This window comes from Mobula birostris, chromosome 24 (assembly GCF_030028105.1).
Source record: "Mobula birostris isolate sMobBir1 chromosome 24, sMobBir1.hap1, whole genome shotgun sequence".
NCBI lineage: Eukaryota > Metazoa > Chordata > Chondrichthyes > Myliobatiformes > Myliobatidae > Mobula > Mobula birostris.
In genome coordinates, this window is record NC_092393.1 from 54,259,227 (window position 1) to 54,274,649 (window position 15,423).

The 15,423-nt window shown below is 47.9% G+C and overlaps 1 protein-coding gene across 2 annotated transcripts in view; it reads right to left on the reverse strand.

The window, feature by feature from the left end:
• The window catches only part of notum1a (notum, palmitoleoyl-protein carboxylesterase a), a 78,679-nt gene extending 63,526 nt beyond the window's left edge, over positions 1-15,153 (reverse strand). Inside the window, exons 1-4 of one of the 2 annotated variants that reach the window (XM_072242471.1) lie at positions 14,917-15,153; positions 14,213-14,698; positions 11,685-11,737; positions 5,372-5,467 (exon numbers count right to left, since the gene is read on the reverse strand). In XM_072242471.1, the coding sequence (XP_072098572.1) occupies positions 5,372-5,467; positions 11,685-11,737; positions 14,213-14,613 (550 nt within the window). In that variant the 5' untranslated portion in view covers positions 14,614-14,698; positions 14,917-15,153. Of the gene's footprint in view, positions 1-5,371; positions 5,468-11,684; positions 11,738-14,212 lie in introns of both variants that reach the window. The other variant, XM_072242470.1, reaches the window with a different exon arrangement.
• Between the last annotated feature and the right edge of the window lie 270 nt (positions 15,154-15,423).

Below are 15,423 nucleotides of genomic sequence, written 5' to 3' on the forward strand. Positions count from 1 at the left end.
TTGCAAAGCTTGGAGAACAACTCAACCCAGCCACTATAAGTCATGACAAGAAAACTACACAAAATTAAATAATACCAAAATGGAACAAAATAATACAGTAGTGTTTCATGGGTTCATAGACCATTCAGAAATCCGAAGCAGGTGCCCCATCCAATAATAACTTTTACCTATTTCATTAGGATTTATTAATTTGATTTATTAATCAATTATGGTATAATTTATGTATAATTTGTATTCTAACCTACATGCCTGTGATGCTTTGGGAGGCAATTACTTCATTGTACCAGTACCTCGCTGTACTTGGACACATGACAATAATCTTTGGTGTTAACTACACCATATACATCTCTACCACCACCCACTCTCAGCTTCTGCAGGGGTCGCTCGCTCCATGATTCCCTTGTCCATTCGTCCCTCCCCACTAACCTCCCGGTTGGCATTCCCCCCGCAAGCAGAGGAAGTGCGGCACCTGCCCATTCACCTCCTCCCTCACCTCCGTTCGGGGACCCAACGGCCCTTCCAGGTGAGGCAACACTTCACCTGTGAGTCTGCCGGGGTTGTCCACTCCCGATGCGGCCTCCTCTACATCGGTCAGATCGACGTAGGTTGAGGGAACCGCTTTGTCGAGCACCTTCGCTCCCCCCGCAAGAAGCAGGATTTCCCGGTGGCCAACCATTTTCATTCTAATCCTCATTCTCATTCCGACATGTCGGTCTGCGGCCTACTCTACTGCCATAAAGAGGACATTCTCAGGTTGGTGGAGCAATGCCTTATTCCTCCAACTTGATGGCATGAACATTGATTTCTCCAGGCTGGTAATTTATCCCCCTCCCCTTCCTCTTCTATTCCCTATTCTGGACCCCCTCTTACCTCTTTCCTTCTCCTCACCTGCCTATCATCTTCCCCTGGTGCCCCTCCTATTTCCCCTTCTCCCATGGTCCACTCTCCTCTCCTATCAGATTCCATCTTCTTCAGCCCTTTACCTTTTCCACCTATCACCTCCCAGCTTCTTAATTCATCCTCCCTCCCCCACCACCTGGCTTCACCTATCACTTTCGAGCCTGTGCTCCTTCTCCTCCCCCCACCTTCTTATTCCAGCTTCTTCTCCCTCTCTTTCCAGTCCTGATGGAGGGCCTTGACCCGAAATATTGACTGTTTATTCCTCTCCACAGATGCTGCCTGACCTTTTGAGTTCCCCCAGCATTTTGTCTATGCTGCTCTGGATTTCCAGCATCTGCAGAATCTGGTGTTTATAATCTGATTACCTGAGACATTTAATAACATTTCAGGAATAGCACCATCACCTCTGCCATCAGATTTCTGAACGGCCAATGAGCCCATGAACCTCGCTGTATCTCCATCCCTCTTTCGCATTATTTATTTATTTTTTTAGCTGTAATATGTAGTAATTTTTTATGCTTTCCACAAAACTGCAAATTTCACAACATATGTCAGTGGTAACAATCTTGATTCTGAAGAGATTTTTGTATCAAAAGTTCACGAAAGCTATTATGGAGGGACCTTGTGCAGCTGGATCCCAGACATCCTATCGGATCGCCAGCAGGTGAGGTGAGGATGGGCACCCTCACCTCTGCCCCTCTGACCCTCAACACAGGAGCCCACCCACCTCCATGTTCTGACCCCGTCCCTCTACTCCCTATACAGCCATGATCGTGTTGCCACACACAGCTGCAATCTGCTGATCAAATTCCCACATGACTCGACATCGATCGGCCTTATTTCCAACAACGATGAGACAGCCTACAGAGGAGAATTCAGCGCCCTGACACAGTGGTGCCAAGAAAACAACCTCTCCCTCAAAGTTGAAAAAACGAAGGAAATGATCATGGATTACAGGAGTAACAGACAGGCTAGCCCCTGTTGACATCCACGGGACTGGAGTTGAAGGGGTGAGTAGTTTCAAGTTCCTCGGCATACACATCACCGAGGATCTCACCTGGACCCTACATACCGGATGTGAGGTGATAAAAGCACAACAGTGCCTCTTTCACCTCAGACGGCTGAAGAAGTTCAGCATGAGTCCCCAAATCCTCAGGTCTTTCTACAGGGACACTGTCGAGAGCATCCTGACTGGCTGTCATCGCCTGGTACACGAACTGTCCTACCCTCAAACGCAGGGCATGGCAGAGAGTGGTACGGACAGCCCAGCGCACCTGTGGGTGTGAACTTTCCTCCATTCAGGACATTTACAGCAGCAGGTGCGTAAAAAGGGCCCAGAGGGTCATCGGGGACTCCAGCCACCCCAACCACAAACTGTTTCAGCTGCTACTGTCTACCGCAGCATCATTCACCAGGCCATCAGATTTTTCTGACTGTATATTGTATCTGTCTGTACATACATGTATACAACCTTAGCGTTTCAGACATCCCACCCTGCAAAAACTCATTTCAGGGAGGTAGCACCATCAATTTGCGGGAGACTCCCGGAACTCCTGGGAGAGGTTGGATGTCTGCAATAGAGCAGCTAGCCAGCTAGTTTAAATAACGTTAGCTATGCTAATGAACGAATGACACCTGTTAATCTCACCTCAACATGTTTTTACAGTCTTAACCCACCATGGGCAATAGAAAAGTCACTGTTGCAAACAGCGCAGTGAGCAACACTGTCATAATTTTTGACCCCTATTAGGCAGGGGTACACTTTAGTGTAGTCTGGGGTGAAGTACGTTTTATATTTTCGTTTTTTGAAACACTCTGCCATAGCAGTGCAGGATGCTAAACTGAACTGATGGAGAGACAGAGATCGACTGTAAAGCCCGCCCACAGAGAAAACTGATAGGTCTACTTAGCATAAAGAGAGACCAATCAGGATGCCCGCTCCCGCTCATTTCCGGGATTTTGTATATAATTTGCGGGCGTCAAGGAGCTGCTATTAATATGCGGGAGACTCCCGGAACTTCCGGGAGAGGTGGGATGTCTGGCATTTGGGTGATATCCTCCCACATTTCCCCTCTTTATTGCTTGTACATCGAGACAGAGACGCAACATAAAGATTTTTACTCCCTCAAGTTGTGAGATGGATGTAAGAAATAAAATAAATTCTAATCCTATTTCTAATTCTCGGGATCGACCACCTGAGGCCTAGTCGTCCATCAGGCCCTGTTCTATTGCATGTGGTAGCTATGGCAACCAGGTCTCAAGGTCATTAGAACCATGGGGCTACAAAACAAATATTTTTGACATGATTCTATTGCTTTTCTGTAATATATTTCAGAAAGTATCAATATCTATCTTTTTAATGCTTCACTGATTTCCTTTATAACTTACCTCAACTGTTGCATAAAAGAACTGCCATTAGGCAGAGCGTGAGGGCTGAATGCAGACCCGTTGTTCAAACTAATAACATGAGGACCCAACATTCAAAATAAGCTCAAGGACCAGCACTCCATTTTTCAGAGTCGCTCCACAGGTTTCTAGATTCACCAAGGAGTTTGACCACCTTGGATGATGTTGCACTATTCCCATTAACACTTCCTCAATTACCATCTTCTGGTTCTTTACTTATCCCACCGTTATCCTCCAGGAAGAAGGAACAAGGATAGGTTCTCTGTCTCCTTAGAATTGTTCCTCCATTCACTAAGATCTTCGTTGATCAGATCATGGCCTCACCAATTTGTGTTTGGTTTCCCTAGCTCTATTTTCCTCAAAACCTAAAAGTCTATTGATCACAGCTTAGGAATAGATTTAATGTCTTGGCAATGTAGCTCTTTGGCATGGAGAATTTTTCAGACCTTGGAGAAGAACTTTTCCGTATCTCATATTGGCTCCAAATCCTACAATATCTCCTCACCCTACCCCACCTGGCTCAATCTCCACCCCACCACCCTCACATCTGCTTCCATTTATCACCTCTGCCCCCCCCCACCTCCCACTTCCATATATTTAGTGATCTTTGCTCTGCAACCTCAGACCTAACTCATGGTCTCCCTCAGGGTCCCTTTGCTTCCAGACCAGCTGAATTCCACCATGGGTTGTTTTTGGTCCTTAGTCTCAACTTCTTCTCTGAGGAACAGCATTTTCTCAGCAGCAATCTTTCTTAAGACTCTACCCATTTGAAACAGTTCCCCTGTCAATCTTTTACACACCAGAGGCTGTCATCCCAACCTACTTCATCTTCGGATTCCATCTAGGGAATCTTCTCTGCACAGTCATCTTAAGACACAAGACACAGACAACACACATCGAAGTTCTGGTGAACGCAGCAGGCCAGGAAGCATCTCTAGGAAGAGGTACAGTCGCCAATTAGACACAGGAGCAGAATTAGGCCCTTTGGCCCATCAAGTCTTCTCCACCATATGATCTTGGCTGATTTACTTCCCCCTCCCAATCCCATTCTTCCCGTAACCATCGATGCCTTTACTAATAAAAAAAATCAACCTTCGCTTTAAATATACCCAATAACTTGGCCCCCATAGCCGCCTGTGGCACTGAATTCCACACATTCACCACCCTCTGGCTATATAAAAATTCCTCCTCGTCCCTATTCTAAAGGGACATCCTTCTATTTTGAGGCGTGCCCTCTGGTCCTAGACTTCCCCACTGTAGGAAACATCCTCTCCATGGTCACTCCATCTGGGCCACTTAATATTCAATAGATTTCAATGGGATGCCCCCCTCATTCTACTAAACACTAATGAATATAGGCCCACAGCCATCAAACACTCCTCATGTATTAACTCTTTCAATCCCAGGATTATTCTCGTGAACCTCATGTGGCTCTTCTCCAATGCCAGCACAACCTTTCTTAGATAAAGTGCCCAAAACGCACACAATACTCTGACCAATGGCTTTAGAAAGCCTCAGCATTACATCCTTGCTTTTATAATCTAGTCCTCATGAAATGAATGCTACTAATGCATTTGCCTTCCTCCCCACCGACTCGACCTGCAAATTAACCTTTAGGGAATCCTGCACAAGTGCTCCCAGGTCCCTATGCACCTTTGATTCCTGAATTCTCTCCCCATTTAGAAAATAGTCTACACCTTTATTTCTTCTATCAAAATGCATGACCATTCATTTCCCCATTCTGCTCTTTGATGTCTTGCACCATCAAATCTTCTACCTCTTCTGTCCACCTTCTCCCAGATCTTCCCTTTCATTCTTTATTCCTGCCCAAACATTCCATCTTCTCCTTGCCTCTGACCTTGCTGAAAATAACCTCTCTGATTGAGAAAATATAAATCAACTCCAACTGCTGTCCTGGCAAAGGGCTTCCTCCTGTGGAAGGAGAAAAGTTTCAGGTTCTCCATCCTCAGATGCTGCCTGACCTGCCAAGCCTTTGCAGCTTTCCCAGAATCTACAGGTTTCCGGCAGCGACAGGATTTTTTTGGAGTCACCGACGGACACACACCTGTCCTACTGCGAGGCCAGTTGGTGGAACTCATCAGCCAATGCATGGTATCGTATCGGTTGTCACAGTTCTCCTTGCTGAAACAGTACCAGCCCCCTGGGAGAATAGAAAAAGGAACAGTCAATATAAGATCATAAGACATAGGAGCAGAATTAGGCCATTCAGCCCATCGAGTCTGCTCTGCCATTCTATCATGGCTGATTTATTATCCCTCTCAATCCCATTCTCCCCGCAATACTCTTTGACAGCCTTACTAATCAAGAAACTACCAACATCCACTTGAAATACACCCAATGACTTGGCCTCCACAGTCCTCTGTGGCAATGAATCCCATAGATTCAGGTTAAAGAAATTCCTCCTCATCTCTGTTCTGAAAGTAATATCCTTCTATTCTGAGGCTGGGCCCTCAGGTCCTAGACTCCCCTCCCCCACATGATATAAAAATGAAAGGAAATGTAAGAGGGAAGGGTTAGATTGATTTTCGAGTAGGTTATAAAGCCACCACAACACCACGGGCCAAAGGCCCTGTAAAATGCCAAAACGTTCTATGTCCTTTGTCCTATCATCCGCACATCCACTCTATCTGGGCCTTTCGATATTCTATAGATTACAATGAGATCCCTTTCATTCCTCTAAACTCCAATGAGTATGGGCCCAGAGCTATCAAGCACTCTGTAAACATTAACCCTTTCATTCCTGCGGTCACTTGTAAACCTACTCACAAGACTCTAAGCGTGGTGTGAACAATGCCTTATAAAACCTCGGCATTATAATATGGACCGGCTATGCCTGGAGATTAACATTGGCATAAATAACATGATATGTACAAATAGGACAAGTTGTCATGAAGTTACAAAGATATGCAGCCTGGAAAGGGCTCTTTGGCCCATCGAGTCTGTGCCGACCATCAGCCACTCATTTACACCAACCCTACAGTGATCCCATTTCTTTTTCTCATCAGCTCCCTGCAGGTCTACTGCTCAGGTGCAAACCCGAGGTGCTTTACAGCAGCCAATTTACCCGACGTGTGGAAGAGGAGGGGGTCCACCACAAATAATGCAACATGGAGTCCAAGGCAGAACACTGTCCACATATAACAAGCAGAACAGACCGGTGTTGTTTAAGTTGCTTTTAATATTGTAAGCCTTGGGATTATTTTATTCTGACATCACTTACATAATTGGACTTGTTGGAATACTGACCAAGAATCAGTAAGCTTTTGGACTACCGGCCTCCAATCAATCAGCCACCATGCCATCCAATGGGATCTCACAAAACATAGAATGGGTGGGGATTCCATTTCTTCATCGAGATAAGGATGGCTGTGTCAAGTGGAGGTGTGTGTGCAACCCACCAGGAAGGGACCCTCATGCTGTGGGTTTATCTTAAAAAGTGATTCCTCCATTTTTTCCCTATGAGATCCAGCTCCACTGAGGGATCTTGAGGTCTCTAGATCAACAGATGTTTGTCCATAGATCCCTCTGAGTAACTGTGCAAGTTGATGGGCTGGTTAAGAAGGTGTGTTGGCCCTCATTAGTCAGGGGATTGAGTTCAAGACTCATGAGGTAATGTTGCAGCTCAAAAAACCCTGGTTAGATCACACTTGGAATATTGTGTTCAGGTCTGGTCACCTCATTATAGGAAGGATGTGGGTGCAGAGGAGATTCACCAGGATGCCGCCTGGATTAGAGATCATGTCTTATGAAGATAGGTTGAGTGAGCTAGGGATTTCCTCTTTGGAGTGAAGGAGGATGAAAGATGACATGATTAATGCCGAGCTAATTTGACTACAGATACCTAGACCCTTCGCCTGCTCATTGTCCAGATCCTTCCATTTTCTGTTGTACGTAGATAGCTAGAACCTGTGTATTAATAATACTCAGACACCTGTTTGTATTTAATGGTATTTAAGGCAGAGGTTGATCGATTCTTGATTGGTCAGGGCATGAAGAGATATGAGGAGAAGGTAGGAAATTGGATGTTGCATCGTAGCTGTCTAGATACACAAGCCAGGGCAGTACAATATGGAGAGCAAGCTGTTGTCCATGTAGCAAGCTCCCTCTTTCCGAGTATCTAATGATCCCAAAGGAACGGCAGAGACCGATACAGTTTGGCACCAGCAGCGTCGCAGGAGTTGCCTGTCAGCATCGACCCCCAGCATAGGACTGTCTCAGAGACTCCAGCTCCAGATTTTTCCCTCAGGGTTTACTCCCGAAACCTTCTCCATGAGTGGGTATAGCCGCAAAGCAGCAGAGGGTTTGAGATCAGAGTTTTCCTTCTCATGTACGAACTGCCAACCACAGCTGACCAGACCCATCCACCAGAAGCCATTGGTTTTAAGGCGCCAGTCGCCTGCCTTTGCCCCTTCTCCTGTCAGTAGAAACAGTTCCGCAGGGCTTGGTAGCTAAGCCACACGTGAAGGCCAGGAGCTGGACTTGGTTCTCACAGGCTGTTTGAGGTGCACACCATTGGAAGCATTTAATAGGTCGTGGGAGCTTGTCCCCACTAAAACCCCCTCCCTGGCTATGACAACCTACAACAACCACATGCATTCCTGTAGTACTTTAATCATAATAGATCAAGGGCTGCAGTCAGACTGGATTGGACATCAAGGTTTTGAAAGGAGGTCAGGGTGTGCTGCTTGCATCGAGTCGGGCAGTGCATGAAGACGTTGAAGGAAATGATTTTGGAAGGTAGAGCAATAACAGCTGAAGGCACAGCGGTCAATAATATAAGTAAAAATAAAAATGAAAACAGGCTTTTCCTTGATGGTGGCACAGCAGCAGAGTAGTTAGCACAATGCTTTAACAGGGCCACTGACCAGGGTTCAATTTCCACTGCTGTCTAAGTAATCCCCATGACTGCATCTTTTCCTCACACATTCCAAAAATGTAGGGGTTGGTAGGTCAATTAGTCATATGGGTCTAATTGGACAACATGGGCTCCTTGTGGCGTCAGGGCTAACACCCTTCATCAGGACGACGATGTCCAAAACTTCGACTGCTTATTCTCCTGCATTGATGCTGCATGACCTGCTGAGTTCCTCCAGCATTTTGAGTGCCACCACAAGTTTCCAGCATCTGCAGAATCTCGTAGTTTATCGCTTGAACCCATGATTTATACCTGCGACTCTGTTAATGAGTTGTCCGCCCTGTCGGGCACCACCTGCCCCATCTGCAAAAGGATCTGCGTTCCCCCCACACTGAATTAAACAGCTGCCTCAGAATCCGCCAATCCATCCAGAGTGGAAGTAAGTTGCTCTTGATCTGCAGGACGGCAGCATGTTAGCGTGGTGGTTAGCACGATGCTTTACAGCGCCAGGGGTTCAATTCCCTCCGCTGTCTGTAAAGAGTTTGTCCCCCCCCTGACTGCATGTGTTCCCTCTGGGTGTCCTGGTTTCCTCCCACATTCCAAAGACATATGGGTTAACGTTAGTAGGTTGTGGGCATGCTATGTTGGCACTGGAAGCGTGGTGACACTTGTGTGCGATGCCCCCAGTACATTCTCGGACTGCGTTGGTCATTGATGCAATTGACACGTTTCATTGTTTGTCTCAGTGTTTCAATGTACATGTGACAAATAACGCCAATCTTTAGTCTCAGGAAGTGCTATAAAGGGCACGATGACCTTCTCTACATCTATATCTTATAGAAACTTTTCCACTGATATCGTAAAATTCCGGACCTCAGTTGGGACCTGCACTTAATGCACATCCCTAGTGGTGTTGTTTGGATGTAACCGATTGCAAGTGGCTTGTTAGGCTGCAGAGAGCATTTAAGAGCCAACTACATGGGGTGGTCCAGGGTTGTATATGGAGCTCACCAGGTGCGGATGCCAAATGCCCTCCCTTGAAGAACGCCAGTGAACTGGGTGGGCCTTTGCAGCATTATTCAGGTTCATATCACAATACCAAGCCTCCTCTCCTGATCGGGGCGGGGGGGGGGGGTGACCTAAGCAGATGTACACCTTGCCCAAGAGTGATCTGCAGGCTAGTGGAGAGAAAGGGTGCCTTCCACCTCCTTTGGTAGAGACGGATCTCCACCCCACCACTCACTGGGCTGAAGATACAAAAGCCTAAAAGTACATCCCACAAGGCTTAAGGGACACTTTCTATCTCACTGTTCTAAGTTTACTGAATGGACATCTTGTACCATAAACCAGCTTCCTGAACTCATAATCTAGCTCATCATGAGCTTGCACCTTATTGTCTACCTAAAATGCACTTTCTCCTCAACCATGACCATAAGAGATAGCACAGTATAAAGCCATTCAGCTCATCAAGTCTGCACCACCATTCAAACACAGCTGATCGATTTTTCCTCTCAACCCCATTCTTCCACCTTCTCCCCGTAACATTTGACGCCCTTACCAATCAAGAACTGTAGATTACAAAATTTACATGCTGCTGGGATTTGAGGATGTGAATTATAGGGGAAAGTTGAATAGGTTGGGATTTTATTCCATGGAGCATTGGAGAATGAGGGGAGACTTGACAGAGGTATACAAAATTATGAGGGGTCTAGATAGGGTAAATGCAGCAGGCTTTTTCCACTGAGGTTGGGTAAGATGAGAACAAGAGGTCATGGGTTAAGGATGAAAGGTGAAAAGTTGAAGGGGAACATGAAGGGGCACCTCTTCACTCAAATGGCGCATAATACAGTACAGTAGTTATTGATTTTCCCTTTTACTCTCTTAATGTACTGGCCTGATGAAATGACCCATCTAGATGGCATGCAGAACATTTTTGACTGTAGCTCTGTACACAGGACAATATAAACGAATCACCAATTACTTGATTCCAGTGTTAACTAAATTTGAGTTCCAGAGTGGCGGTGGGAGGATCAAAATATAGATAAAACATCAGTTATTTTGGTTATCCTATCAAATATTCTCGAATTGCGTCCTTGGAAATGGCTCGCTTTCACTCTGAAACAGAAATTCGGACCCTGGAAAGGTAAATCTGGGTTGGATTCGTGGCAGGCAATCCGGGGCTGTTGGGAGCCATTTGAATACCTGCAGCTGGAGTGTCCTAACTCAGCCCCAGCCTCACTCCGCCCTGCCCGAAGGAGGACAGTACAGATGCCTGCAACCTGCATCTAAACAAAACGTTGCCGATGTTTGCCAGGGTTTAGGCAGCACCCTTCCCGAGATAAAACACGGGGACAGCTGGCACGGTCGGGCACAGTGCCTCACCCGGGTGATTTGTCCTAGGAAAAGGCACGTCTCAGGCTTGGGTACAAGGATGTGCAGACTTGATGGGCCAAATTCTGCACCTATGCCATAAAAGTAGGTGCTGAGGTCAACGGGTGGTCAGCACGGAACTGAGGGGCTGAAGAGCCTGTAGATACTGGAACCAAATCAATGAAAATGGGACAAGGTTTTCATAACTAAGTAGTTTAACTTCTAGTTTAGAGATCCAGCACTGTGACAAACTCTTCCGACCCAGCCTGCCTGGTGCCCAGTTGTCCATGTGACCAACTAACCTCATAACCTGCGCATCCTAGGGATGTGAGAAGAAACGGGAGCATCCAGAGGGAATCCACACAGTCAATGGTTCCTTAATGTCGTCATAGATGGGGGCTGGCGATCGAGGGGTGTCGAGGGGATGAGCTTCCACTACCTATTAAATAGCCTCTGACAACCAAGTCCAGCTCCTGTTCTCCACGTCTGGCTTACGGAGCCTGGCGGAACCGTTTCTACTGTCAGGAGAAGAGGCAAAGGCGAGTTACCGGCGCCTTAAAACCAGTCCTTTAGGGCAGATGAGGCCGTGGTTGGCAGCTCCTCTGGAAGGAAAGCTCTGATCTCAAACCTCCCTGCCTTGCACTCCTGAGGAAGGCTTCCGCAGTAAACCCGGAGGGAAGACCCCGGAGCTGGAGTCCCCTAAGACAGTTCTACGTCGAGTTCAATGCTGACCGGCAATTTTTGCGATGCATCTGGTGGGTCTCTGCCGTTCCTTTGGGTTCATCAGCTGCGTAGAGAGGGGGAGCTTGCTCCAGAATCGCCAACTTGCTCCCCATATTGTACCTCCCTGGTTTGCGTTTCATGGAGACAGCTAGGACACAATGTCCACGGTCGACTCAACAATAACGGGAGAAAGTAGAAACTCATTACAGACAGTCGCTGGTGCTGTAATCGCGATAAGCTAGGATGCCTCTGGTGAGCTAGAGTTGCCGTGAGTGGAGTCTGGAGAGAGTGGGGCAACTAAACAGCGGTCTGAAAACATGACCTCGGGCACGGAGACCTCGTTGAAAATTCTGCGGAAAAGGTCGGTACATATCTTTGCATATAGTCCCATCAGCACACCCAAACTCACCTTCTAAGAAGATAAGCCATCGCCTGCTGCCTTTAGACTCTTTAATGTAGTATCTGTGAAGACAAACCCAGAAATACCAGTTAGCAGGTTGGACGGTAATGAAAGGGGGTCTGGTCCAGTCGCGTACGTTTGACCGGTGTGCGAGGTAGTGGAACTCCCTGGGAAATCGGGACGTGAGATTCTCGTGTCGGTCAGGACACGGTTGTTACTGGTGTTCTACGGACCCGGAGAGTTCAACGTCCGCAGCCTTGAACCTGGAGTGGGAGCGGCCACCGCGACCCCGACCTCAGCCAGACCTTCCGGGCGACTCTGCGCGGATAAGTGCTTGCTATGAACTGTCCCACGTTCCAACATACTCAACGAGGGAGGATGCGCGTATGTCTGATTATACAGACGCCTTATGGGGTTAAATCTTGGCCGACCCCCTTGGATGAAACATAGTTTGGGGGAACCGGGGGGGAAGTTAAATGTTCGGTGCTTAGACCGCTCTGAAAATCGTGGGCAAATAACTCGAAAATGCATTGTACTCTGGAAACTTTTAGATCCTGCCGGTTATCCTTCAGAGCAGCAAAGGGGGCTTCTTAGTTTGCAAATTGAGTTAGATTCTGAGGTGAGTTAACACTTGAGTCCCCAACAACAGTTCGCTAACTTCTCTTTTAACTCGCGGTTCCGACGACCTGCGACGTTAACCCTTTTCCTCTGCCCGCCGATGCTGCTTGAGTTTCCAATGTTTACCGATTTTATTTCAGATTTCCAGCGCCTGCAGTTTATTTATTTTTTGTTCCATCGACAACTTTCAGCGCTCACCAGGCATCCCAACGTACTCATTAGGCGTTAGTGTTGCGGTTAGGGCGACGCTGTTACAGTTCAGGGTGTTCCGGAGTTCTCCGGCGCCGTCAACAGTCTGCACTCCGGCCCTGTTGGGTGCGCGGGTTTCCCCAGGTGCTGCGGTGTCCAAACACCGACCGGGTCGGTTAATAGGTTATTTTGGGTTTGTCGGTGGTTACTGGGCCGCCGTGGCTCAAAGGAAGGATTACTAGTTCGCGCTGCGTCGCCAAATAAATAAATAATACGACACAGGAGCAGAATTAGGCCATTCGGCCCATTGGGTCTGTTCTGCCTTTCCATCATGGCTGATTTATTATCCCTCTCAATCCCATTCCCCTGCCATAACCTTTGACACCCTTACTGAGCAAAAACCTGTCAATCCCCGCTTTATGTATATCCAAATGACTTGGTCTTCACAGTTGTCCGTGGCAATGAATTTCACAGATTCACCACCATCTGAATGAAACAATTCCTCCTCCTCTCTCTCTTGGCATTCTGCGGCTGTGCCCTCTAGTCCTAGACTTCCCCCATTATGGGAAACGTCCTTTCTACGTCCGGTCAGTCTTGGCCTTTCAATATTCGGTAGGTTTCAATTCCCAACCCACTCCTTCATTCTTCCTAAACCCGGCGAGTATAGGCCCAGAAATGCATCCATTTGCTGCTGGATGTACACCGGGTGTCTGAAACTGACCAAGGTCTCCGATTCACGAAGGGCAGCGGGTCAAAACTGCAGAGTCCACGCACGCTGGGATAGAGTTCCCACGACGTGAGTATCGGATAACTAAAGGCAAGCCAGCTCCTTCGCACCCGTTCCACAGCCCTGCTAAACCTAGCTGGCAAGCCCGCAGTCAAAGTTCAAAGTAAATGCATCATCAAAGTACATCTAGCTATGTCTGAGGTTCATGTTCTTGCGGGCATACACAGTAAATCCAAGATGCACAATGGAATCAACGAAAGACTGCGTCCAAAAGGACGGGCAAACAACCAGCGTGCAAAAATCAACAAACTGCGCGAATGAAAAAAAGAGGGAAAATAATAATAAATAAATGAATGAGCAATAAATATCGAGAGCATGAGATGAAGAGTTCTTGAAAGTGAATCCATAGGTTGTGGGAGCAGTTCAGTGATGGGGTGAGCGAAGTTCAAGAGCCTGGTGGTTGAGGGGTAGTAACTGTTTCTGAACCTGTTGGAGCAGGTCCTGAACGGAGCAGCGAGATGGCCAGGGATCGGGAGTGCATTCACGTGTAATGAGAGGAGCTCACTTCTGGGCTCCGGGACTGTCTCCGAGCGGGTTCAAACGCCCTGAGAACATACAACATTTTATTGCTAGGAGAGTGAGATGCGAGGGTGCATTCCCCTTACTAAGAGTTCAGAAGCCGGGGTGGGACGTAGATTTAAGGTGACTGGCATTAAAATTAAAGATTGTAATTTATATAGAATGTTGCGCGGTCTGGCGGTCGCCCCTTGACAAAGTCTTCCTCGTCACCCTTAAACTTTTACTCGGTAACTCTCTGGTAGCAGTTTCGAGTATTCTGGAGAGATAGATAGCACGGGGTCAGTGCGCCGAATAGACGTCTGCGGTGGTTGGGGTGGGGAGGGGTGGTCTGCGAGATATCTACGGGTCTGTAACAAGTGGCGGCGAGGCCGAGGGAGGGTTTGAGCAACGTGACGGGCGCCAGTCAGACTGAGGTGATACATACCCGGCCGGGGTGCCGTCATTGCAGGTAACGGAGGTATTGGCCAGAAAGTGAAGTTTCATGTCGTCGTTCAGCTTCTGGGAGGAGCACGGGTAGAGAGACTGAGCCAGGCTCTTGATCTGAGCCATGAAGTTGTCGATGTTGCCCTCGACGGCGGTGAAATCCAGGGTAAAACTTTCCTCGGTGGCCGCCGTGCCGGGCTGCTGCTGCTGCTGGTTCCAGCCGGGCGCCTGGTTCCTGTCGCGGGCGGCCAAGCCCTGCGCCCGGCGGTAGTGCGGGTTCTGGCGACCGGCCTTCCAGCTCTTCCTGGCGTCGGAGAAGCCGCCGAACTGGAGCAAGACGACGGTAAAAAGTAGCGGGCGCCACAGTCCAGTGCTGGCTTGCCACTTCAGGTCAGATCCCATTCTCTCGCTGGAATATGTTGTACCAACTCCCGCTATCCCGGTGCAACCGAGGATGAAAAGTGAGGTTAAAGTATAGAACAACCGCCTAAAGTTAAAATAGGGAAAAGTACCACTCAAATATTTTAATCTACAAGACACAGTAAACTTCTCCCAATTAAATAAGGGGTTCCTGCGTTCAAATATCTCTCTTCAGATATAGTTAACACAAGAAGCTCCGTACAAATGCTAAGCTAAGCCTCTGGGGTCTGTTCCGGAACTTTGTTCAGCTTGGGCTGGGGTCTAGCACTCTGCCTTGCTGCTTACCTCCGCCTCGTTAAATACTCATCTTGAAGTCCAGTGCATTTAGATAACTAATATGGGACGGAGGATTTTAGCTCCCTCTCTCTCCCTCTCTCACTTATTTCATTATCCCTCTGACTCCCTGCCAATGAAGGCGCTGTGAAATCCCTAGCTTGAAAATGGGCGTACTTTATTTATACCGTTTGCAGATGCAGATATTTTTCCCCCGAGGGCGAGGTGCTTCCACGTATACCGTTTGATGTTTTTGAAGAGTGAGAGAGAGAGAGAGCGAGAGAGAGGGAGAAAGACAGAGAGACGGGGGGGAGGGAGGGAGGAGGGGTGAGGGTTCTTTCTGTGAGTCCGTGTTTCTTTTCGTCGTCCAGTTACGGCAGCGCAACTCTTCCCCCCCCCCCCCACACACACCATCCTGCTTACCACCTCCCCGAAACCGACACACTACGGAGTATTGAACCTTGCAAGGAGAAATGCCTTTGATATCGCCGCTCCCAGAGATCGGACGCGGCGGGGCGT